This window comes from Pelodiscus sinensis, chromosome 27, assembly GCF_052426305.1.
Source record: "Pelodiscus sinensis isolate ZL-2025 chromosome 27, ASM5242630v1, whole genome shotgun sequence".
Classification (NCBI taxonomy): Eukaryota; Metazoa; Chordata; order Testudines; family Trionychidae; genus Pelodiscus; species Pelodiscus sinensis.
Genome location: NC_143078.1, coordinates 12,326,467 through 12,350,731, shown reverse-complemented (window position 1 = coordinate 12,350,731; position 24,265 = coordinate 12,326,467). Strand labels below are relative to the sequence as shown.

Sequence of the window (24,265 nt, the reverse complement as noted above, 5' to 3'; positions counted from 1 at the left end):
TCAAGAGGGGACTCTCAACAACCCTTTAAGGCTAGCGCTTCACTGTTCAGTGAATTGAAAATTACAGCCTTGTACCTTTAGATTGCCAGCCTCAATCATTAGTGATCTGAAGCTCTTACCATATGGTGATTGCTTTCTGTGTTCTGGATCAGGCCATGGTGGATAGTGGCCTAACCATAATCACTGCTCAATCCCTATGGAGGGGCCAAGAGCTAATGTACCTGTTGGCTGACGTCTGGTTCTCCCCGAAAGTGATCCCTCTGTAACAAGGTTGAGGCACATTGGTGGGATAATGTGCAGGAAGTTATCCTATTGTCTGTGAGATGTGTATATTCTGTACCTAAAGGGCTACTACGATTCCAGGACTGGTAGAGGGTATCTTGCAAGAATGTTTAATACATGAAAAGAACTGAAATAAAAACTTAATTTAGCTGAGATACTGGACTAATCTACTAGTTTTTTACAGCTACAGATGGAATCAAATCTGTCTTATGTCACCCATGAAAACTTGGTTGTCCCAGTCTTAGCATATGTCAACACTTGCTGGTGAAGGCGGTCATAGCAATGCTCATTTTAATCTAACTACCATGAGTAACAGCTGAGTACATGTGGTGTCATGGACTTAGTCGTGGATTAGCAACCAGAGTACAAGTCCTGCAGAGTCCCTGGCTTGTCCTTGTCATGACAGGTATGTTGTTGTTGTTACCCATGCTAATTAGATTAAAGCTAGGTAGACATACTTGTCCAGCTACGTTATGTCTTCACTTTCAATGTAGACAGACCCTTAGGAGTACATTTTCAGCTAATCTTGGGGATTTGGGGCTTGCCCATTTTGATTGAAGAATTTGGTTGTTACTTATGTCTACTTCATTGGTACCTGCAGTTGGGTAGGCACGTAACTACTAAGATTTGCACCTAAGTATAGCACTACTGCATCATTAAGAGTAGCCAAGACTAGAAAAATGTCAAATTTTAAGATTTAAATTACTGTGGTGGTGTCTTTGTTAGATACCCAGGACTGAAATACTTGTTATGTTGGGATAAATGTGGTATGGCCATTTATGGATAATTTCTTTCGTATATTGCCTGACTGTCTGGAACGCAATACAAAGGCTAATGACAGCTACCATGATACAGAGATAGAAACAGACAGGAGTACACCTTGACTACGCAGAGCTAAAGGAAGAAGTGGCTAATTCCATGGGCAAGGATTATATCCTTCTCAACAATCTGGACAGTATGTGATTTGGAACATGATCTATTTTGATATGGGACAGCCCAGTTTAGTTCCATGATGCAGATGTAGGGTGGTAACTTGTGTTCTAGTGATTCTTTATTCTGACTGATGAGTTTAGCTTATCCATTGCTTCTAACTAGTTGTCATGCCAGCACAAAAGATCCCTTCATCTGCTTTGAACTGAAAGATAACTTTAATAATAGTTCAGTGGGGTAGTCTACAACTTCTTTTCCCAACACAAAAGAAGACCACAGCCCTACTAATTTGGACTTTTTTGCAGTGCTTGTGCACAAAGCTTGCAGTTCTGTTTCAGGCTGCTAAGAGACTCCCACTGTCTTTTTGACAGAAGCTGATGTGGCCTGGGCCTCTGTTACAGGTTGAACCTCTCTAGTCCAACACACTTCGGTCTGGCAACATCCAATGGTCCGGGGGCATGGATATCCACTTATCATGGGTGTGGCTAAGTTTCCCATGGCCCCAGAAAGTATCACAGCCACCAGTCCGGTCTCTGTGTTCTGTGCTGTTATTTGCCCATACTGGGCTCTTTGAAGACATTTAAGCAGTGGAAGTGTTGGTAATGCTGCTAGACAATATTGACCTCCCATAGTTTGGCAAATTCTCTGGTTCAGCACTGGTTGAGTCCCGAGGGTGCTGAACTAGAGACTTTCTACTGTACTTTGATTACCTCCTGCTTAGAATACAGGGCCCTGGAAGAGTTTCTCTATTATTGATCACACGCTCTTCTGTCCATGGTAACTTAGTAGCTAAACACTGTCTCAGCACTTTACAAAGTGATTTTCCAGTAGGCAGCTTTGTCAATTGCATGAATCTCTTGGGCATACAAGCATATATTGGCAAAGTATTTTGAAAAGGAAGCAACAGTGACAGTCCGTTGCGCATTGAAAGGGCTCACAAAGCTGGTAGGAAGCTCCTGGCAGAATCGGTTGCCCATTGACAGCATTTTGGAAATGCAGGGAGAGTATTTGTCACATCCAGAAAGTATTATTGGGTAGGCAGAACAAAATAAGACAGCTTCTCACACGTTACCTTGTGAAAGCTGGATGGATATGTGGTTTGTCACCATGAGAAATTGAACACCTAAATTGCATGGCAGTTTTTTCTAGGAAGGGACACTACATTGACAATCAAAAGCTCTGAGACTCTGGGATGTGCCAAGTGAGAAGCAGTAAGAGAGAATGACCAGTCCTTTTCATCTCATATCCTTGAAGTTCCTACCTCTGTTTGAGAACTTCCCATGGTGGCCAAGATGGTATATGCTGACCTGCTTTGCTAGAAGTCATAAATCTGGCATGTTACTTTTGTTTGAAATACACTGAGCTGACTGTCAGCTTAACAGTAACTTGCTTATCCTAAGTGAATGGTCTGATCAAATATTAGTGAAAAGTACAAACTAGTTTTAACCTTTCGGTTTCAGAATTCCTGCAAATAAGGTGGTGCCAGATACTGACTCCTGTTGTTGCAAGGCTGATGTTTCTCTTCCCAGACCAATATCTCACTGCCAGAAGGATTCCAGTTTTCAAAAAATCATCTTCAAAAATCAGACCTATCAAACATAAGCTAAACTCTTCCTCTGTTTCCTTTTCCATTCCACTGTTCAGGTTGGGACTAATCTGGTGTAAGATCCGGTTGAAGATCTAAAAGCCCTGACTGGGGAGTAGCTGCTATACCATGTTGTGGTCCTAAATAGGGTAATTGTGGAAATAAAAAACAAAACACAAAAACTGTAGCAGTTTTGTTATCACTGCCATACTGTCAATCGATTTAAGAGATCTCATCGGTGCTTTTGGAATGGGTGGAGAATTTGGTGTGTAGGGATTCATTCACTTATCTAGGTGTCTTGTGTCCTGCACTGTTATCTATGGCTTAGTAAAATAGGTAACTGGTTTCCTCCAAAGCCAAGGCTATTCTGAAGACCATTGAATGCCCGTGGCTGTTAAGCTAAGCATTTTGCCTTGGGAAGCTGCTTTATCTCTTCTTCCTTAAGGAAAAAGGAGTTCAGAACTGGGTTTCCGTTCCCCAAAATCATCAGAAAGCTTCTCCATGAGGTGTCTCGGGGTTCTCATGAGAACAACTCCTCTCAGGTAACTGGTTTCTGAAGATATGGAGTCAAGGAAAGCAGAAGCTTTGACACCAGAAATTTCTGGACCCACATTTAATTTCGAAAAGCCAGTGACATGCTGTCCTGTTGCTTTGAACCAGTGATATCACCTTCTTCTTGCAAGCTGGCAATCTTTCTTTAAAAAGAGGGGTTTCTTAGGAACGAATAACAAGTAACATAAATCATGCACTTGGGTGTCTCTGTAAAGGGAAGTTGTAGGGCTCTTCAGGGCAACTCCAGAAGTATTCTGCATTTCTGAGTGGTTTTGGGGAAAGGTGGGGAAATTACATGGATACTTGAAAATTGCTAGATTCTTGTGCGTGCTCATTCTTAACAGAAAAGGCTTCATCCCACATGGTGGTGATTTAACATTATAAAACAAGTTTTAGAGAGCCATATTAATCTGTCATCAAATACAATGAGTCCGGTGGCACCTTAAAGACTAATAATTATTTTATGGAATAAACTTCCATGAATTGCAACTCACAGAATGAGAGAGCGATCTTCAAATGGATTGAGCATGATGTTAAAGGTCCAGAGACTTGGGTTTTATTTCCTGGGTCTGTCACAGACTTGCTGTGTCATCTGCTGAGCTGCTTCGTGGGCTTGTGCCTTCATTTTCTCTGCTTAAAAAATTGAGTGAATTCATTGCCATGTTTAAGTGCTTAAAGATGAAAACCATCAAATCCATTAAATCTGTGAAAACAGAAGAAGGGATGGATGAGGTAGGAAGAGGTTGGATAAAATTTTCAAAAGCATCTAAGTGCCCTTTTAAAAATTGATGCAGGCACTTAGTTTAATTGTCAGATTCAGTGTCAAATTGTTCTTGGGGTATTTCTACACTAGCACATTTTTTGATAGTTCCAGCCATTTCAGGAGTACTAGTGGAAGTGTCTCTTTAGCCAAAGCTCTTGCAGTTTTCAGATTATAACAGATTGTGATTAAACCTGCCAATGTAAAAATGGTCAGAGGCTGCCAGAGCCTTGTCTGAGTTAGGACTCCCTATAAAGCAACTGCACAGGTGTAAATGGTTTTCTAAAATTCCATAGTGTAGATTAGGCCCTGCTGACAACCTCACATGCTGTCTGCCACTGAGGCAAGTAAGAATCTTGAGATTTCACATGCAAAGTATTTGGAACACTGTTGTGTGTGGCAGTGCAGGCTATGGAGTTTGGATAAATCATCTTTGGAAAACCAAAATCGAATGTAATCAAACAAACTTCCTCTAAAAATGTCAGTAGAACTTAATAAAAAGGCAATATGCTCTGGACTGCTTCTGTAGTAAGTTTCTCCTTCCATCCCCAACAATTTGATCAGCTCCTGCCTGACCTTGATATTTCGTTTGGTAGTAATGAGGCCATCCCTAGAAGTTCCTGATGGGTACCTTAGCTCTTGGGCTCTCAAAGCCTGAAATTGTACAGGCAAGTTACTTGGCCTTGGGAATGGTGGGGAAGGAATAGCAGCTTGTGTGTCTGGTATCTTCTAGATTTTTGAGCCCTCCCCTTTGGGGAGAGGGTATGTTCCCATTGTTGACAAACTTTGAGCCTGGATTAGGGATTTATTTTCCAAAATGGGTTAGTTGACTGCCATTATAATTGAACTGACTTAGATCAAGTGTGGAGACGCCACAAGCTCGGCATGGCTATTAGCCACTTTCCTGGGACAATCGCAGAGCTCCTTATTAGTGTCTGCAGGTTCATCTGGTTTTAAACCCCTCCTCTGTGGACCTAGGCTTACCTAACTGTTGAAAGACTAACCTAGATGTAATTGAGTCAAAAGAACTCAGGATAGTATGGAGAGGCACTGACCACAATCGGCCCAGGAAGAGAGAGGGACATATAGTGTTATCTGATGTTGCCATCAGTGTACGCTGAGAGACTTCTGTGTTGCTTGGCAGCCACTTATCAAAAAGCTCATGTCTTTTTTTAATTAAACTGTACCTTTTATTGATCTAAATTCTTCCACAAACAAAGGTGAAATAAAGATAGTTGTGAAAGTTTCTGAGTTGTGATGGTTTATAAAAGATTAAGTCCCTGAGATGAAAGTGGGATTTTGATTTAACTTTAAAAATGTCTGCTTTTACAATGACCATGCTGTTCAGAGTAATCACTAGGGCACATGCTTTTTCCTTCTTCACAAACCCTATTTTAGTTTCATGCTTGGAAGGTATTTAGTGTCTGAGCTGGGCTCATTGGATGAATTATAAAAGCAAAAATGAATTCTTCTGGTCAAATTTGCAGTTGCAAGAGAGACCACTTGGAAGCAGTTCTGGGACTATTCATGACAGACTCATTCCACAGATGTGAATACAGTATACCATAGGGTTAAGGTCCTGCACATATCAGGTGGTTTTCTCACACTTGAAAGTGAATTGTAATCTAGTTCTGATGGAGACTCCAAATCATTAACAAAATTGTGTAAATTCAAATTAGACACTGTTGAAAGTAGGCTGTGACCTATTTTCTTGATGTACTTGGGAAGATCCAAGGACAGAGGTCTTTCTCTTGCAGCTGTTTATAAATTTACTAATCTCTTTAGGGACTGTCACTGTGCTTTCAAGGGAGGTGCTAATAGGCTGCATCCATTTCTGACTGTTATCTCAAGGCAACACAGGGAGCTTTACTTACTGTGTTTTAGCTGTTAATATTGCCATTTGGGGCGGACAACGCTGAGCTCCTGGCAGCAGACATTTTTTTAACAGTGTTATAGCACAAGTGCCCTTGTTTGCCAAACACAAAGAAAAGATGTTGGTTGCAGGGTTCATTTGAAAATCTTGCCCTTGCATTCAAATCTTTTGAATCAAAAGTTATTAGGGGGTTTGCCCCCCTGCTTAATGCACAGGGGGGTAGGCAACCCCAGCCCTCCCCCCAGCCACCGGTGAGGGCCAGGCTGTGGCCGTGCTAGCTCGGGCCCCTTCTCTTTCCTCCTCCGCTTTGCCAGCCCTGGGCCCCTTTTCCCTTTCTCCCGCCCCTGCCAGCCTGGGCCCTTTCCCTCCCTGACTCTGACCCCACCCCGGCACACCAGGCTTGGCTCTCTCACTCTGGTGGCCAGGGAGGTTCAGGGGTGCCTGCTCCACCCCATGTGGGGCACAGGTGGTGCCATGTGCATGCGGCATTCCAGAGCAGTGCAGCCTGCTGAGGTGGGGAAAGCAGCTGTGCGGGCAGCACTATCGTGACCTTTCCTCTGTGCGCTTCCTCCTGCATTACTCTCCGCTCAGCCCTGCCCGCCGGGCCACCCGTCCACCCACTGGGAGCGGAAGGGAAGGAGCAGACAGGTCAGTGAGGCAGTTCCCCTGGGTTGCTTTGGCTGCTGCGGTAAGTGCAGCTGCTGGGGACGAGTTAGTCTTCTTGGGGGCAGCCAGACTCTGGGTAGTCGGACACCGCGCTCTGGCTCCCCAAGAGCCTGCTGCTGGCACATAAGCCCGGCTGGGAGCCCTGCTCCTAACGCCTGTCCCTGGGCTGCTGTCCCAAGCACCGTATCCTCTGCCCTGCCCAGCTCTGGGGCTCTCAAGACTGATATGGGGTTTACTGACTACTGTGCCATGTTTCTTCACGTTGAAAGCCCTTTGGGGTGGAGGTGAAGGAAGGGGAGTAGGGGCTTGGTTTACAATAGCAATTCCAAGTGGCAAGGGAAGCAGTGAGGTTGGGCTTGGTGGGGGTGGGGGAGGCAGGTGGGATGCAAAGTGACATAACAGTCACTCTGTCATCCTGCAGGAAGAACTTTTTTTAGTATATAGAGAGATGAAATACTACTCTTGCGCAGTGTGCCACTAACCATTCTCCCCTGATAGATGCTAGACTCCACAATAGTTTTGAGTCACTGGAAGATGCTTTGTTGATGTGCTATTTCCTGACACCATATAGCCCAGGAAAATACCCTTGCCTTGTTAACTGTGGTGAGACTTCAGTATCCTATCTGCACTTGATCATTAAAACCTAGAAAGTAAGATATAATAAGACTTTTGATAACGTTTTTGTAGTTTGACCTAGCCCATCCCACCAGACTATATAGTCAGGGCTTTTTGGTATGAGCCATACAAAAATACCTCGGTGCTCCACAGCCAGTTCCAATACTTACGGGTCACAGAGCAAGCTAGTTATGGAGTTACAGCAAAATAAGTTGGAGACAATATTTCTTTTGCTGCCTTGGCTCATCCTGCTTGAAATGGTGTTACTGCTTAATTAGGTCACTGGCTGTCTTTTTTACTCCTCGATACAATGGGAAACAGCAGGACTGTATAAAGGCCAGAAGACCTACCTTCTGTCTCTGGTAAATCCAGCATAATGCATTTTTTTTCTTATTTTTACTTGACTTTGTCTTATGGTCTTTTTTAAAAATGGAATTTAATTGCTGTAGCTATTTCAGTAAGCTATGCGCCTCTCATTTATAGAGAAGCCTCTTAATGCTGTGGGATTTATTATGATGTATAATAAAATGTTCTAAAGTTAGTGAAATTAGAGCATGGGAGATTGCAGAAATAGTTGTCCCTGTTAGTTTTAGACCTCCTGCTGCTAGATCTGACGCTTACATAAATTCACTCCGGGTTCAGAAGGAAAACACAAGTCACTAAATATTCCCCTTTTTTTGGAGGCAGCTGGTTTCAATTGAAGAAATATAGTTGTTTAAGAACTATCAAGTCTCGTTGTCTTGAGGGAATTAAGATGGTCAGAGAGGAAAAGCTTCCTCATAACATGTAGTAGTGGGGTGGCACTCAAGCCCACCAATCTGCACTCTACAAGTTGATGCCCTATCCCTGAGTTCACACTCCACCTCTCTACTTGTTCCTTAAGCTGCCAGCTTAAAGCAGGCACCAGCTCCAGGGCAGCTAATGTTGGCTGTCCGGCCACTCCTGGGGGGGGGGGAGGGGGGGAAGAATGGGACTTGAGCAGCTGAGTGGGGGGCAGGATTCAAACCCCCAATCCTGGTCTCCCCAGGTGAAAGCCCTATCCCCTAGGCCACACCTACAGGTGTTTATAGAGGGAAACTAAGGCCATGTATGTCTACATTGAGAATTTGCCCTATTTTCAGCCAGTGTCCTAGGTGTGCACTGCAATACTCTAGTTTAGGCTAGAGAAAACCATTAAGTGCACTGGGGCAGCCTTATCCTGGTTTCAGGGGTATAGATGGGGCTTATAAATGATTTATCCTGTGTAAGCTGGGAGTTTGGACTCTGGCAGTTTCACCAGTAGCTGACATCCCCAATAAAGAGTATAGAAGGTCAAAAAGAGCCAAAAACCAACAGAAGAACATGCAGTCATGTTGATTGTCTATTAGCTATATGACAACAGGCAGAGGTGAGTTGCTGGAAATGTATGTAATGACGCCCCTGGTGAGTTCATCTGTGAGGGTTGAACCACAGGATATTGGATCTTAAAAGCAGCTCCAGACCCATTAGCTTAAAGGCAGTAAGTAGCAGATTCAAACATCTGTATGTGATCTAGCTGCTAGAGGGAGACAGGTGGCGTTTTAGCATGTGTTACATGTAGATTTCAGTAGATGGGTCAGTTCATGTAGGTTAAAGAATGCAGGAGGTAAATGCAGGCAGTGGGATAGGGTAGAGAGGGCAGGTATCCTTTTTTGCCAACTAATGGTGATCAGCTGGTTTCAACTCTTGCCTATTGATATTGATTTTTGTCTCCAACTTTCTTCCAGGGTTTCCACGGTCCTTATCCCTTTGGACAGTCTTAAAAACAAACAAACAAAAAACAAAACGGGTATCGTCAAGAGGAGAGTTTGACAAAGAACTTACTCAAGAGGGATGTAGGGGGGTTCTTATGGCTTATAGAAGATACGGCATGGACCCCCTTCTCCACTTCTGCAACCTGGATAAAGAAGAAAACAAACAAACCAATAATTTAAGACTAGTGGTTTCCAGAGGAAAACAAAACTAAAGTATGCATGTGTGAATGCTGAATTTCAGGAGTGCTGTTCAATGCTACGAGAGAGAGAAAATATACCAACACCATGGGTTTTTTTTAGAAGTCATTATCACAATTGATTAGGTAGCTGAAAAAGTTTAAGAAAAATTAAAATGAAAGCCATCTTTTTAAACGAAAAACAAAGAATTATTTTGCCTACAGAGCGGTTGTAGTTTGAGCAAATGTTTAATATTTTTGTTTGTTTCCTGTTCATAATTTTTTTAATAAGGGACAGAGTGCATTTTTATGGAACTGTTGTGTCTGCTTGCTACAGTACGGGAGCTCGCTTAGCGTCTTCTGGAGTTTATGCAGTGTGTTGGATGTTTTTAATGTGCGATTGGGCCAGCACCCAGCTCTGTGAATTTCAGTGACATCAGCTGTTTTTAGTTATCAACCTTTTAATCTTCTGATTTGTCTGTTTCCCACTTGACCTTAGTGTTTTCAGTAACCTCAGTCAAGACCAAACTCTTGCATCAGAATGAGGGGGGAGATTCCAGAACTGAATTAAGATAACCTGGAGGTTCTTTTTTCTCTTGGAACTTGAAGTATACATACACATGTTTAAGGCAGAGACGGATTTACTAAAGTTCCAAAGCTGGTCCTTAGTGGTTGGTATTTTAAAATGCTGTTTTGTTGTCTGATACTGATGTCCAGTAGCTGTGCCTAGGACAGCCAGGCAAGTGTATCTGTCTTGTGCCAAGAGGAAATTAACTTTCTGTAGCTGTAGTTCACCAAACAGTAATTATAAAGTTATGCAAAGGTCATGTCCCTTTAGATTTAAACCTCATATCCATACCCTTTATAGAAGTATAATTTTAATTCCTCTCTCCTGTGATAAAGTACTAGCTTAGGAGGCAGAGGCCAGTTGTTTTTGAATGTAGAGCAAGAATTTGAATCATCAGCTGAGTTCCACAGTAGCGCCTTGTATTCTTGTTTTGCCTTTTTACTGGCCTGTAGCTTCTTTGAGGTTCTAGCTTTCTAGATGGATCTCATCAAGTCTCCTGTTCACAAGAAGAAGAACTCTTCTGGTCACGAGTCACTTAGCTGTGGGCGTCCGCAGAGGAATGGGAGCCATGAACAAAAGAGACTGTGCAGAGCAATTGTGTAGGGTGGTGACGTTCTGGTTCAGATTTTTGAGGTGTTGGGTCACTGTTAGCCAAGCAGCCTGGGTACTCGGGAAGAGAATGGGTTTTTTGGGGGGAGGCGCTGATTCAGAAACTTAAGCCAGGCCGTAACAGCCATCTGCCAAAGATACAATAATATGCAACGCCCCCCATCATCCTCTTCTAGCCCCCCAATCCCAAGCTATCCACCCATGTTGGGAGCTGAGTGCTCATTTTACTTGCTGAAGGTGATGCAAGGCTTTCAGCAGGCCCAAGCAGCAGTGTTTGCTTCATTGACTTAAGGGTTCCATTTTCAATGCACTTTCCATGGGCCCTGTTCCCCCAGGCTACGTGGGCAGCTCCTGTTGAGGCTAATGGGGAATGGTTGGTATTATGCCAAGGAAGAATTAGTTCACTGGTGAGGCATTTGGATTCTTGTAGTCTCTAGGTCCTGACATTGCTCCATTAGTGAGTGGCTAATACTTTAGTTGCCTATTAGACCCAGAATTTCTAAGGGCATGTTCCCTTTTAAGATTGGAAGTCTCCCTTCCATACTCTCTAAATACATGTGCGAGGCTGTAAGGGATTGCCCTTTGAATGAAGAAGGAGGAGGAGTTTTGAAGGAAGGTCCTGTCTGACTTGGAGAAGGGGTGCAGCTTGCCATTGTGATTTGAATGCAATTTAGGAGGTGTAGGCTGCTTGGTTAGCTCTAGTCATAATACCCTGTATGTGTCTTGTAAAAATCCCTCTGTCTGTGGGTGAGGTTTTATTCATCTCTCAAAATGAAGCAAGTATGTAAACCTTCATGGTAAAGTGTGGGTGAAGTTTGAATTATCGCAACAAGCATGCGAGGCCTCAGCACTTTTCCATGTGTCCCCGAAGTGTTGCTGTTAGTCGAGTTGCCATACTTCTCATTGGTCTCTTCTCATGAGCTCCATCCAGCTGCCACCACTGGGCCCAGAGCTCTACAAGCCTTGTACTGGCAAGGACAGCGGTTCAACCCTCAAAACCAGCTCACCAGATTCTCATTTTCTTCTCAGCTGTTCCCAGACCTGTAGGCTTCACCCAGCTAAACCAGTGGCCATGTTTGTTGCCTGTCACTACTGCAAAGATGATGTTTTGTTCCCATTCCTAGAGAAAGCTAGTGTCTACCCCCAGTTGTTCTTGTGCCTTCTCAGAAGACTGTGTCCATTCTGCACACATCTCCGTGTTGTCTCCTCTCTTGAGCATATCTTAAGTCTACTTTGTCCTTGTGATTGGGACATTCACAGAGGGAAGAAAGGGTAGGGCCTGATTTGAGCTGCAGCTTGCAATAAGTCAGCCTGTTAATGTTGGCCTATTACATCTGTTTCCTAGGGAATGAGTCTCAAGCATAATCACCACCATTATCAGTGGGGATAATTGCTCTAGAAATAGCTGCAAAAGGCTCATAAGTGTTTCAGTGTGTTGGTTAGTGTGATAATCCGTGTGATGATGATGATGGGCGGATGTTTAAATTGGTAATTACGCTGCCTCCTATTTCTTCTCTCTGTGAAAACTGAGTCCCCTGGTGCTCAATGCACCCAGTCCCCAAATTTAAGCTACTATTAAGTTGGCAACATTTTCAAAAGAGAATTCGGGGTGCTGGGCGAAAGTCAGTCACACTTAGGACTGAAATTGCATTGCTTTCCTTGAACCAATATTTTTAAGATGGGGGGAGAGGCTAAAGTTTGGCACCTAAACCAAAAAATCCAAAAATGCTGAGCTCCCACGTTTCTAATTCACCTTAGCAGGGGACTGTGGATGCAGAACCTCTGAAAACCAGACTGAGTGACATGCCTAATTTTAGACTCTCAAGTGATAAAATGGAATCTCAGCTGATGATACCCTTGCCCAGAAGTCTCATAGGTAAGAGACTCTATGCCATGTTACCCAAGCCTGGCTGGTGTCTCTAACTTTGGAGAGTGGGGGGAAGGGGAGGAAGAGAAAGGGCTGGTACCCAGTGGTCTGAGAGACCATAGCTATGGAGGGGCTTGAGTTGACTCTGATCCCCAGCTGCTGCTGTTGTGGGGGGAGGAGGGGTGTTTGGGGTCCTCAGAGGGCATGACAAATGGAGAACAATTCAAAAAAGGGAGTTTGAATTTCCGATACATAGTGGGGTTTTTCAAGCATAGTGTGAGCTGCTGAGTCCAGAAATGCCTGGTAATCCTGGTGTGTCCCAATGTAACTCAAGTCTGGTTGGAAAAATACCCTGTCCCATGGCTGGGAAAGCGTGCGCAAGCTTTGTGTCCCTCTTGCTGGAAATGCAATCTGTATCTGGGAATAAGTGTCTAGCCAGCTTTGGCATGATGGAGAGAAAGTATCTGCTGCCCTGTGTCTTGAGAGGAGCATATGTGTGTATGTGCAAGAGGGAAGAGTGCATCCTGAAACCTATAGGACCTGCAAGTGTAATCCCAGCCCCCTGGTTGTGAGTATAATCTGAGTCTGCAGGGCTAGGAAATACACACTGTCCCCTGTTTCTGTTTTTTTTTTCTTTTCTTTTAGTGTGTGAGGTGAGTGGTTGGTTCTGCAGCCTGTCTTTATTCTCTTTGGAGGAGTGCATGTGTAGAGCAGGATGGTGTGTTGCCTCATTGAGTCTGGGAGAAGTCCAATGATAGCACATTGGGGGTAATAAAGGAAGTTTTTCCTTTAATGTATAAATGAATATTTGTATGATTAAATTAACACAGAAAAAATTACCATCAGCTGTCTATAGAGTTTTATTGAAGGTGTGAGCAGTTTCTAGTTTTCTGTGACCTCTGCAATGTTTGTTAAATGCAACTCTCTTGCTTCCTTCCCCAGATCTTTGGGGGTGCCGGGCAGACATAAAAAATGTGCCATACATCTCAACGTTACCTTTCCTTTTCCCATGAATAAATTTGAGGAGAACATTTGAGAGGAAATTAATTCAGGGTGCATTGGATGCATGAAATAAAAAAAAGTAATTTTCCAGTCCAGATATAAATGCCAACAAGAATAAACACTGGAGGAAGGATCCTTTAAAAGACAGATGGCTTCACATGGGAGTTGACCTGGAAAAGAACCAGTTAGAAAGGATCCTGCAAAAAATTTTCATGCAGGTAGATCCCCAATGGGACTCCACCTGGATACAGAGTGCTTTTGTGGGATAGTTTACAGAATTTGGGCAACTACTTTTTTACAAAATGCCGAGGCAGATATTCCGGGGGAGTTCTCTGTCCTAGGGGGAGAGCATGAGAGCAGAAGCTCCATCATTCAGTGACTTTCAGACTTTGTCTACATTGGCCGTTGAACGACACAGCTTTGTTGTACTCAGGTACTTTGAAAGATAAAAGCTGCCAACAGAGCAAACCTCTCATGGGGGTGGGGGTGTGGAATGTTTTTGTCAGCAGAAGTGCCAACAGACAGTGATTGTACTGCCTGACTTTTAGCGACACAGATGAAGTTCAATAAGGATAAAATACTCCTTTGAGGGAGGAGTAGTCAGTTTCACACATATAGAATGGGAAGTGACTGTCTAGGAAGGAGGACTGCAGAAAGGGATCTTGGGGTCATAGTGGACCACAAGCTAAATATGAGTCAACAGTGTGACACTGCTACAAAAAAAACCAAAAAAACACTCTGGGATATATTAACAGGAATGTTGTGAGCAAGACATGAGAAGTCATTCTTCTGCTCTACTCTGTGCTAATTAGGCCTCAGCTGGAGTATTGTGTCCAATTCTGGGCACTACATTTCAGGAAAGACGTGGAAAAATTGGAGAAGGTCCCGAGAAGAGCAACACAAATGATTAAAGGTATAGAAAACATTACCTATGAGGGAAGACTGAAAGAATTGGGTGTATTTAATCTGGAAAAGAGAAGACACAGAAAGGACATGATAGAAGCTTTCAAGTATCTGAAAGGCTGCTGGAGGGTGAAAAATTATTCCCCTTAATCTCCAATAGGGCAAGGAACCATGGACTTAAATTTCACCAAGGGAGGTTGAGGTTGGACATTAGAGAAAAACTTCCTAATTGTCAGAGTGGTTAAGCACTGGAATAAATTGCCTTGAGAGATTGTGGAATCTCCATCAGAGATATTTAACATCAGGTTAGACAGCCAGATGTCAGGGATGATTCTAGACGGTGCTTGGTCTTGTTGTGAGGGCAGGGGACTGGACTCGATGACCCCTCGTGGTCCCTTCCAATTCTAATGTTCTATGATTCTATGGTAATATTTAATACAAAGCCTTATGAATGAGGCATGTTCTTAATCTCCCAGAATACTGACACAGGGTCACCAGGAATGGTGTGACAGAGCTACAATAGATGCCCATGCACCCCTCACCCTCACAGCTGATCTGTTATGGTAATAAAGCGGTTTGTGCCTAACAAGAGGTTGCCACAAACATGCAGGCTCACTAGAGGAGCCTCAGCACTCTGTTACAGAGGGTTGGTGGCCTTCTCCTAGCAAAGGTGATGTCTCCTGGTTAAATCTGTCTTAAGCTGAAGCCTTTGAGTGATCTTCAAAGGTTAGCTTCAAGCAAATCATGGTTCTGTGGCTCAGCTGACAATGGTAAGTATTGTTACAGCAAGTATGGCCAACCTCCCATACTTGCAGAGAGAAGTGAAGTGGGGAGGGAAGAGAAGCAGCATGAGCTAGCAATCGAAAAGTAGCCCTAGAAAGTGGTGCAGAAGTTCTGACTTAGCAAGCCTCTTTCACAAAGGGTGGGATATGATCCACTTAAAGATGGAGCAGTTGCAAACTCAGCCAGTTCGAGTTGTTTTCTCTAGCTTCTGATCAGTATTCCTCCATCCCAATGACCCCAGTTACCTCAGCTGGTGCACTGACATTAAGGGATCTGCACTGATTTATAGCAGCTGGGTTGGTATTTTAGCTTGTTTCTGAGAAAGGGAGGCAGTGTGTGTGAAATTCATGCAAATTCATGCAGGTTAAGGCCTAACCTGTGGATAATTAAGACAAGGTGAGTGAGGTAACATCTTTCATTGAACCAATTTCTGTTCATGGGAGGGACAAGCTTTTGAGTCTCACAGAGCTCTTCTTGTGGTCTGGGAAAAGGGACAATTGGGACTGTGATCTGACCTGTGTTAGATTACGGGTTAGAGAATGTCTCCTAGTGAAGCCCAATACTCTGTCTATACAGTCTTTAGTTTGGAGCAGTTTAGTTGCAGCTATTTGCTTGCTTACATGTGGCTTCATTATTAATCCCTGTGAGACTTGTCAGTAGGATTTTTACGTCTGAATAAATGCTTGGCCCTTTTATATGCCATTTAGCCTTGTTTGAAAATTTTGCTGGGAACAGACATCCTGCTGCATATGCCCATAGCTATTTGTTCTCTGCCTGGTAATGAACACACCCCTTGACTCTGTGATGCTCCCAGTTGTTTTTAAACGCACTCTGTGTTTGGACAGATTGCAATCCCCCCTTCTCCCTGCTTACATTTCTTCACTAGTTATTTGCTTGAAATAATCTGTTTGTCTTTAGGGCTGCTACCTGTCAGGAGTTCGTCAAAGCAAGGTAGTCAGCTCACACCTTCATTAATGCACTGTCTTTGGAGCAGGACAAGTAATGCTGGCAATTGCGATAAAGCAGTCAGTTTAATGAGGCTGTATGTATGTTATGATACATGCATAGTAGGCCTGGGCTGTGGGTGTGGTCCAGGTTAGTGGCCAAGGCAAATAGTTGCATTAGAATCAAGTACTAATTTCTTTTTATAAAAGGACCAAGATTTTATTTGTAACATTCACGTTGTGGGTTTTTTTAAATACGGTTAATCCAGCCTCTGTGCATCAGGATGTTGAAATGATAGCTGCTGTGGTCCAACAGAAATCACCCATTCTGGTGCACTGGTATCAGCCAGTGCCTTATTGTGGGGAAAAGGGATTATTAGCTTGAGAAAGCATTAGTAGTTGCTGAGGTATAAGGTATAGGCCTTAAAGGAATAGCAAACACTTTTGTGTGTCTGGCATCAATCACCCAAAACTTTGTTCTTTGCAAATACCCTTTGGCGGGGAAGGGTCATTGCAGTTTTGGAATGATTACAGAGTGAACACAAAAGTGATGTTGCAGAGCTTTGTCACACAGCAACCCTAGGATCTGTTCAGCCAAGATAAACTATACCAAAACCCCTCCTTGGAGCTAGGCACTGCAAAGGCTTAGTGGTCTGAGAGGTTGCCTGGGGTCACAACTGGAAACTGAAGTTGATTTAGTTTGTCATCCTAGGTCCACATTGTTATTCCTCCTCGCTAAGCTACGTCACGCATTAGGGGCAGATTCTTAGCTGGTGTAAATGATCAAATTTAAGTCCTGTCTATTGAAGTCAATAGCCTCTGACAGCCTTGCTCCATTTAAGTCAGTTCTGCTGATGATAATAAAATGCAATATTTACCCGGTTTCCACCCATCTGACAGCACTTTTAATGAGCAATGGGAGTCCAGGAATTTAACTACTAAAACGCATATCAACAGAAGACCATTATATATTAACTACTTTTTTGTTTTGGCTTCACAGTTTTAACAAATCAAACAAAAACTACCAATACAATACTGTAATTTACTGGAGTATAAGAACAATCAATGTGAAGATTGTGTCTCCAAACTTTTCACCAGCTGTTTCATGTCAGGCTTGTATTCCATTGTAGCAGCATGGACACAGTTGGTCGGATGTCTGTCAATAAAAGAGGTGCTCAGTTTTGACTTGATTCCCATGGAGGAGAATTAACTTTCACAGACATGTAAACCTAAAGCAAGTTAGCATTTTTTTGGGCACACTTCAGTAATGCAGGGTACATGCCTTCCTGTACATAAGTCATCCAAAATGTTTCAGTGTCTTCCTTATGCCTAGCTTTTAGAATACTATTGTTTTTCAGTTCTATCATCTCTTCTTCAGATGTGGTCCTCTCAACACCAAATCTCACTGCTAAAGGTGAGACTGCCTTTACCTCATCTGAAAATGGATTTTCAGTAAAATTCAAGAACTGTCTTTGGGGATTTGGCATTTAGAAAGTGAGAAGAAAATTCGGTTTGCAGCTCTGAGATGTAATCCCTAAATAAATCAGGCAAAAAAGGTACGTTCACTCAGGTGTCACTTACCTGTTGAGGATGGGAGTGAGTCAAGTCTCATGAAACTGATCTGCAAAAAGGGTCAGTTTTGTTTGAAATGCAGAAACATTGCCCATCAGAAAAAGCAGATTTTTTTCTTTGTCTTGAAGTTTAAGATTGAGTGCATTTAAGTGGCTTGTCATATCAGTGAGAAAAGCCACGTTTAGCAGGAACGTCTCTTCGTCTAAACACGACAGTAAATCCTGGTGATCCTTTGCCTCCAAAAACATTCGTACAGCAGACAGTAGATCCATAAACCAAACTAACACTTTGTCTCAACTCAGCCATCTAACTTATGCAAGCATTGCCAAGTCACCACACTGTGTTTTATACTCCTCCACTAAAATTGTCTGTTTCAAGGTATTTGCAACAATGAAGTTGACAACTTTTGTGGCACTATCCATTGTGCTCTTGACAAATCCTCTCTTCAGTTTGCTGCATAACTGTTGTTGGTGCAGAATGCAATGATATGAAAAAAAAATCTGGAAACTGGATTTTTCTTCAACAAAGAAATTAGCCCCTTCTCTTTTCCAACCATGGAGGGAGCGCCATCAGTTGTTACCGAAGTAAGCTTCATTAAATCAATCCATTTTCCTGGTCCTTCAAATAATGCCATCAGCGCAGAACACATGTCCTCTCCCCTAAATTGCTGTCAGGTGGATACAAGTCTTTGAACTCAGGGTGACAAGATTAATGGTGCCGTTGCAGGTTTGTTTTCTTTAACGGAGCAATAGTCTTTTGACAAAGACAGCACATTGGTTTTCCATTTATCTCTGCAAAAGCGAATTTCATCTCCCAAAAAGGGTTGAAAACCCTGTGTTCGTCCAACAAGCGTCTCTTCTTTGTTGCCATTTTTAATGCTTCTTATTAAAAAGAAAATTGTATACCAGGCTACATCTAGACTGCATTGCTTTTCTGGGATACTAGAGGTATTCCGGAAATGCAACGCCACATTCCAAGGAATGCATCTGCTTTTCCAAAAATTGTTTTAAAAAAAGCAGACGCGCTCTTTCACCATCCCTGGGAACTGTGTTCTACAAGGAATAAGGGATGTGTTGAAAGAGCATTTTTTTCCAAAATTTGGCGCTGTGTAGATATGCCAAATTTTGGAAAAAACCTCTTTCTAAAGTAAATCAAAAAAAGATACGCAATTTGTGGTTTCTTTTTCCGATTTAACATTGGCATGTAGACCTAGTCCCAGTGTTTTGGATGTTTAGCTTGAAGCTTCAGGTTGTGTGTTTTGTGGAGTGATTTTACAGCGGCGGGCAGGGAGCTGGGCAAGTCAGGCCAGAAATGAGAGGCAAAAAAGGACAGGTGCACAGGAACCCCATCCTGGTTTCCCAGCAGGGCTGACGTCCCCACGTGGTAGGGTGTTGCTTCATGTGGGCCGGAGGCAGGGCTGCCCGGCTGCAGCACTGGACCCAAACATGGTGGTCAGCACCTTGGGCTCTGCCCACAAGGCTAAACAGCCAGCGCTTCCCATAATGCCCCGGTGCTCCCAGCACCTCCTCCCTGGGGACTAGAAATGCCGACACCCTGTACCTGTCTATTCCAGCCAGCCCGTCCGCTTGCATATTTCAGTGCTCACCCTGCCTGGGAGACCCTTGCAATTGTGAAGTGTGTTCCCAGTGGAGGCCACGTTCAAAGGATCCCACCCACAGGCCATGTATTGAGCCCCAAGTAAACCCAAACCACACCGTGGGCCACATGCGGCGTGTAGCTCTGCTCTAAAGGAAGCAGACGGTACCCAATGGTAAGGAAATAGTATTATGCACTGTGCATCTATTATGGTGTCAGTCCTTAACACTACACAGGGGTTTGACCTGTTTCATCCATGGGTAACTTGCCAGCAAAATGAAGTGAGGCCGGTTTGAAAGCAGTAATTAACATAACATAATGCAGGTGTCTGGGCAGATCATCCTGTTGCCACAATTCTTGAAACTCTTCTATCATTCCTCATAAGTCTCAAAGTAGTTTAAAAAGGTGACTTGTGTTATTCCCCACTCTACAGATGGGGAAATTGCAGCACAGCCATGTGATATGACTTGGGTGTTGAGCTGGGATCGCTTGCTCTCAGAAGATGTTTAGCTTGGGTGTGTCTCTATTGCTCCTTGTGTTTGGTTTTGGGGGTTATTGTTCCAAATAAGAAAGGGACATGGGTAAGAAGCCAGGATTGACCTGAAGCTATAGGCTCATTGCCCAAGGTTGCATGAGGCTTCTATCAGTAAAGAGAGATAGAATCATAGAATACTAGGACTGGAAGGGACCTCGAGAGGTCATCAAGTCCAATCCCCTGCCCTCATGGCAGGACCAAGTACTGTCTAGATCATCCCTGATAGACATTTCTCTAACCTGCTCTTAAATATCTCCAGAGATGGAGATTCCACAACCTCCCTGGGCAATTTATTCCAGTGTCTGACCACCCTGACAGGAACTTTTTCCTAATGTCCAACCTAAACTTCCCTTGCTGCAATTTAAGCTCATTGCTTCTTGTTCTATCCTCAGAGGCCAGGAAGAACAAGTTTTCTCCCTCCTTCTTGTATCACCCTTTTAGATATCTGAAAACTGCTATCATGTCCCTCCTCAATCTTCTCTTTTCTAAACTAAACAAACCCAGTTTTTTCAACCTTCCTTCATAGGTCATGTTCTCTAGACCTTTAATCATTCTTGTTGCTCTTCTCTGGACCCTCTCCAATTTGGAAGGGGATGGTACATTGCTACCTTGAAAATGGAGCAGGGCCCTCTGGCAGCAGGAGGGTGATAACAGGTATAGTTTGCATGGGAACAGGCTAACAAAAACCAGGTTTGGTGCACCTGCAGCTCCCATTGATGCCTGCTGAAATTCTGGGGTGCTCAGGTGCAACATGTCAATGACCCACCTTCTGAACCAAGGGCTAAAGTGACAGGCTCTGAAGAGAGAGGGGGTTGGGCTGTACTTTCAGAGCAAGGTTGGGGGAATGGAAAGGAACTGGCTGAGAATAGCACCTTCTTCTCCCTCTCCAGTGTTGCCTCTTACAGATAGGTTTGTGTGTGTGTGTCTAGGGCTCTAAGGTAAATTTTAAAAGAAATCCATAAGGGGAAATCTCACCTAGCACAAGTGTCTCTTCAGACAGCTTTTAGAACATCCCACATTTGGGATTATGGATTCCTCCCCCTGCCTTACATCCTCCTCACAGGCTCAGTTCCCAGGACTCCATCTTTGCAGGTTCAATTGATGGTTGCTAGCCCTAGTCTGGAAGTATAGTCTAGTCCTTAAAGCAGAAGACTGTGCTGCAGGAGACCTCAGTTCTCCTGTTCTTAGCTCTGCTGTTCTGGATGACTTTTGGGAGGTCTCTTCCCCAATTATAAAATGGAGTTAACTTTTAAAGGCCAACTGGGAGAGTGGTTTGTTAATCCATTTTTAAAGCATTATCTGTATTCTGATGCCATCCACAGTATGCTCTGAAGAGTTTGGAATCAAGGAAATCAAGCCCTTTTAGTGATTTGGGGCTGGAAGGGGTGAAGGCTAGGGAAGTGAGTGTGCAGTGTGTGTTGTAACCAGTTTTCTGTATAACAGGGACTAATAGTAGTCCTGTGATACCTTAGAGACTAACAAAAATAAATAGAATCCCATCAAATGAAGTGGGTTTTACCCATGAAAGCTCATGATTTTATATATTTTGTTGGTCTCTAACGTGCCACAGGACTACTCGTTTTTGACGTTACAAACTGACACGGCGACTCCTCTGGGACTAATACAGTGGTTCCCAAACATTTCAGCATCATGCCCCCATTTTGATTTTTTAGAAACCTTCATGCCTCCCCCCCCCCGACAGCAGCAAAAAAAAAAAAAAAGACGGCCAGACCGGGGCTGAAAAAAAAATAACAGAAAAACTTAGGGGGGAACTTGAAGGAGGGGGACTGGGTTACCTTGCACCCACCCACCCCTGGAATTTCTTCACACACCCCCAGTTTGGGAACCCATGGACTATTAGAACCATTTGCAGTGCATCAGAGTGGCCAATAGGGGGAGCTGAATGCTTCTGTCCGTTTGGGAAAGCATTAAGGCCCTAAAGCGCGTTGGGAACCTGTCTCTGCTGCATTTGAGCCTTTATTTTTCCATTGAGATGGGGATGGACGGTGGCATCATTTTCTTCCAGATGGAAGCCCCCTGGCCTGAAGCCCATGGGGAAATATCGCTGATCAAGGGCACCATGAGGAACTAAATGAATTTTCCCAGGTTTCTGGTTGGAACTGGAGCCCTAATGTTCATTGTTAGAGGACCCTTGAATCTTTAAACCCAGCCCCCCTTTGCTGCCAACATCTGGCAGAAGCATAACACAGATGTGCTACGCCTGTGCTCCATATTGCTGCAGAATCTTGCCCAAGGCAGGGTGGGGATGGGCAAAAGCCTACAATTATATTTTTAAGTAGGTGACTGCTTGCAAGCTGGTCACAGACGGATGAGCTGAATTCCCAACAGAGTCTGAATCCAGGCCGATGTTTTACAATTGCTGCTGCTATCCACGTGTGCTGAAGTCTGACACTCAGCCTGCCCCTCCTGAAATGTGTGGGATGGTGCGTGAACTAGCAGTCCTCTCGGCTGCGCCCCACTTCCCTAGCGTTGGAAAGGGGAGAGACCAATTTGGAATCTCTTGGTCTAACAGCACTTGACTCTGTGGCATACGAGTGTTTTAGGGAGAGGCAAGAAGAGTTGGTGAGCGCACAGGCTGGGTTGATGTCATGTGACTCTTCCAGGGGGCTTGTACTCTATTGAGAATGAGAGTCTGCTACTGTAACCTAAGGGCTGACGGGTGGCCCCTGACTTCAGGTGGGTGCCCAAGAATGGCGGCGGGAGGGGGAGGGTGTTGCAGGACAGGAAACATGGGGGATAAGGCCCAACCCCCCTCCTCAGTCCAGGGCACTGGGGTGCAGCGGGGCAATCCCCAGCCCCCAATCTCTTTGCCAGGCTGGAGCACAGAGGCACAGTGAAGTGCTCTCTGACTGAAGCACCAGGTGGGCTGGTGGAGGTGGGCCTGGATATAAAATAGAATCCTAGAATACTATGACTGGAAGAATAGTAATAGAGATGTAGCCGTGTTAGTCTGGTGTAGCTGAAACAAAAGACAGGACTATGTAGCACTTTAAAGACTAACAAGATGGTTTATTAGGTGATGAGCTTTCGTGGGCCAGACCCACTTCCTCAGATCAAATAGTGGAAGAAAATAGGCATGACCATATATACCAAAGGGGTACACTCAAAATAAGTGAACACACATAAAAGGACAAATCAAATTTCAGAACAGAGGAGGGAAGATAAATGTCTGTGAGCTAATGATATTAGAGGTGATCATTGGGGAAGCTATCTTTGTAATGGGTAAGATAATTAGCATCTTTAAGACCACCCCTCCCCCCGCGTAAAGTGTCAAATTTAAGCATGAATGACAGTTCAGAGGTTTCTCTTTCAAGTCTGGTGTTAAAATGCCTTTGAAGAAGTATGCAGGTAATCAAGTCATTGAGACAATGCCCTTTCTGGTTGAAATGGCAAGAAACTTTTTTCTTTGTGATACTGTCTGATATCCGTTTTGTGTGCATTGATTCTTTGGCGAAGCGTCTGAGATGTTTGTCCAATGTACATAGCAGATGGACACTGTTGGCACATGATGACATAAATTATATTTCTGGATGAGCAGGAATATGTGTTCTTGATCTTATAACTGAATTGGTTAGGTCCAATAATAAACCATCTTGTTAGTCTTTAAAGTGCTACGTATGACCTCGAGAGGTCAAGTGCGGTCCCCTGAACTCAGGCCAGGACCAAACTAAGTGATTGGGCAACAAAATGGCAAATGAAATTTAATGTTGATGAATGTAAAGTAATGCACATTGGGAAAAAATAATCTCAACTACACATACAATATGATGGGGACTAATTTAGCTACAACTATTCGAGAAATCTTGGAGTTGTTGTAGATAGTCTGAAAACATCCACTTGGTGCAGCAGCAGTCAAAAAAGCAAATAGAATGTTAGAATCATTAAATAAGGGACAGACAATAAGACAGAGAATATCTTATTGCCTCTCTAAAATCATGGTATACCCACATCTTGAATACTACGTACAGATGTGGTCGCCTCATCTCAAAAAAGATATATTGGCGTTGGAAAAGGTGCAGAAAAGGGCAACAAAAAAGGTAAGGGGTTTGAAATGGGTCCCATATGAAGAGAGATTTAAAAGACTTGGACTTTTCAACTTAGAAAAAGAGGAGACTAATGGGGGATATGATAGAGGTCTATGAAATCATGACTGATATGGAAAAAGCATATAAGGAAAAGTTATTTCCACAATATAAGAACTAGGAGTCACCAAATGAAATTAATAGTCAGCAGGTTTCAAATAAAAGGAAGTTTTTCTTCACTCAGAGCACAGTCAGCCTATGGAACTCCTTGCCAGAGGATGTTATGAAGACTAGGACTTTAACAGGGTTCCAAAAAGAGCTAGATAGCCATTGATGGACCTAACCTCCATGAATCTATTAGCTAGGAGGGTAGGAATGGTGTCTCTAGCCTCTGTTTGTCTGGAAATGGGTGATGGGAGAGGGATCATGTGAGCATTATTTGTTGCATTCCCTCCCTCTGAGGGCAACTGGCATTGGCCACTGTTGGCAGACAGGATACTGGACTAGATGGACGTTTGGTCTGACCCAGTATGTCTGTTCTTATGTTTATGTTCAAATATCATCTAAAGACCCTCTTGGACAGGTGTTTAACCTGTTCTTAAATATCTCCAATGATGGCGATTCCACGTCTT

At 43.6% G+C, this 24,265-nt stretch overlaps 1 protein-coding gene across 5 annotated transcripts in view; it reads left to right on the top strand.

The window, feature by feature from the left end:
* Window positions 1–13,094, top strand: part of ILRUN (inflammation and lipid regulator with UBA-like and NBR1-like domains) — a 57,044-nt gene extending 43,950 nt beyond the window's left edge. For 2 of the 5 annotated variants that reach the window (XM_075910311.2, XM_075910308.2), the window contains exon 5: window positions 9,009–9,186. In XM_075910311.2, coding sequence (XP_075766426.1) covers window positions 9,009–9,044 — 36 coding nt within the window. In that variant the 3' untranslated portion in view covers window positions 9,045–9,186. Of the gene's footprint in view, window positions 1–2,856; window positions 3,635–9,008 lie in introns of those variants that run through there. The other 3 variants (XM_075910312.2, XM_075910309.2, XM_075910310.2) reach the window with 2 other exon arrangements.
* Window positions 13,095–24,265: the final 11,171 nt, after the last annotated feature.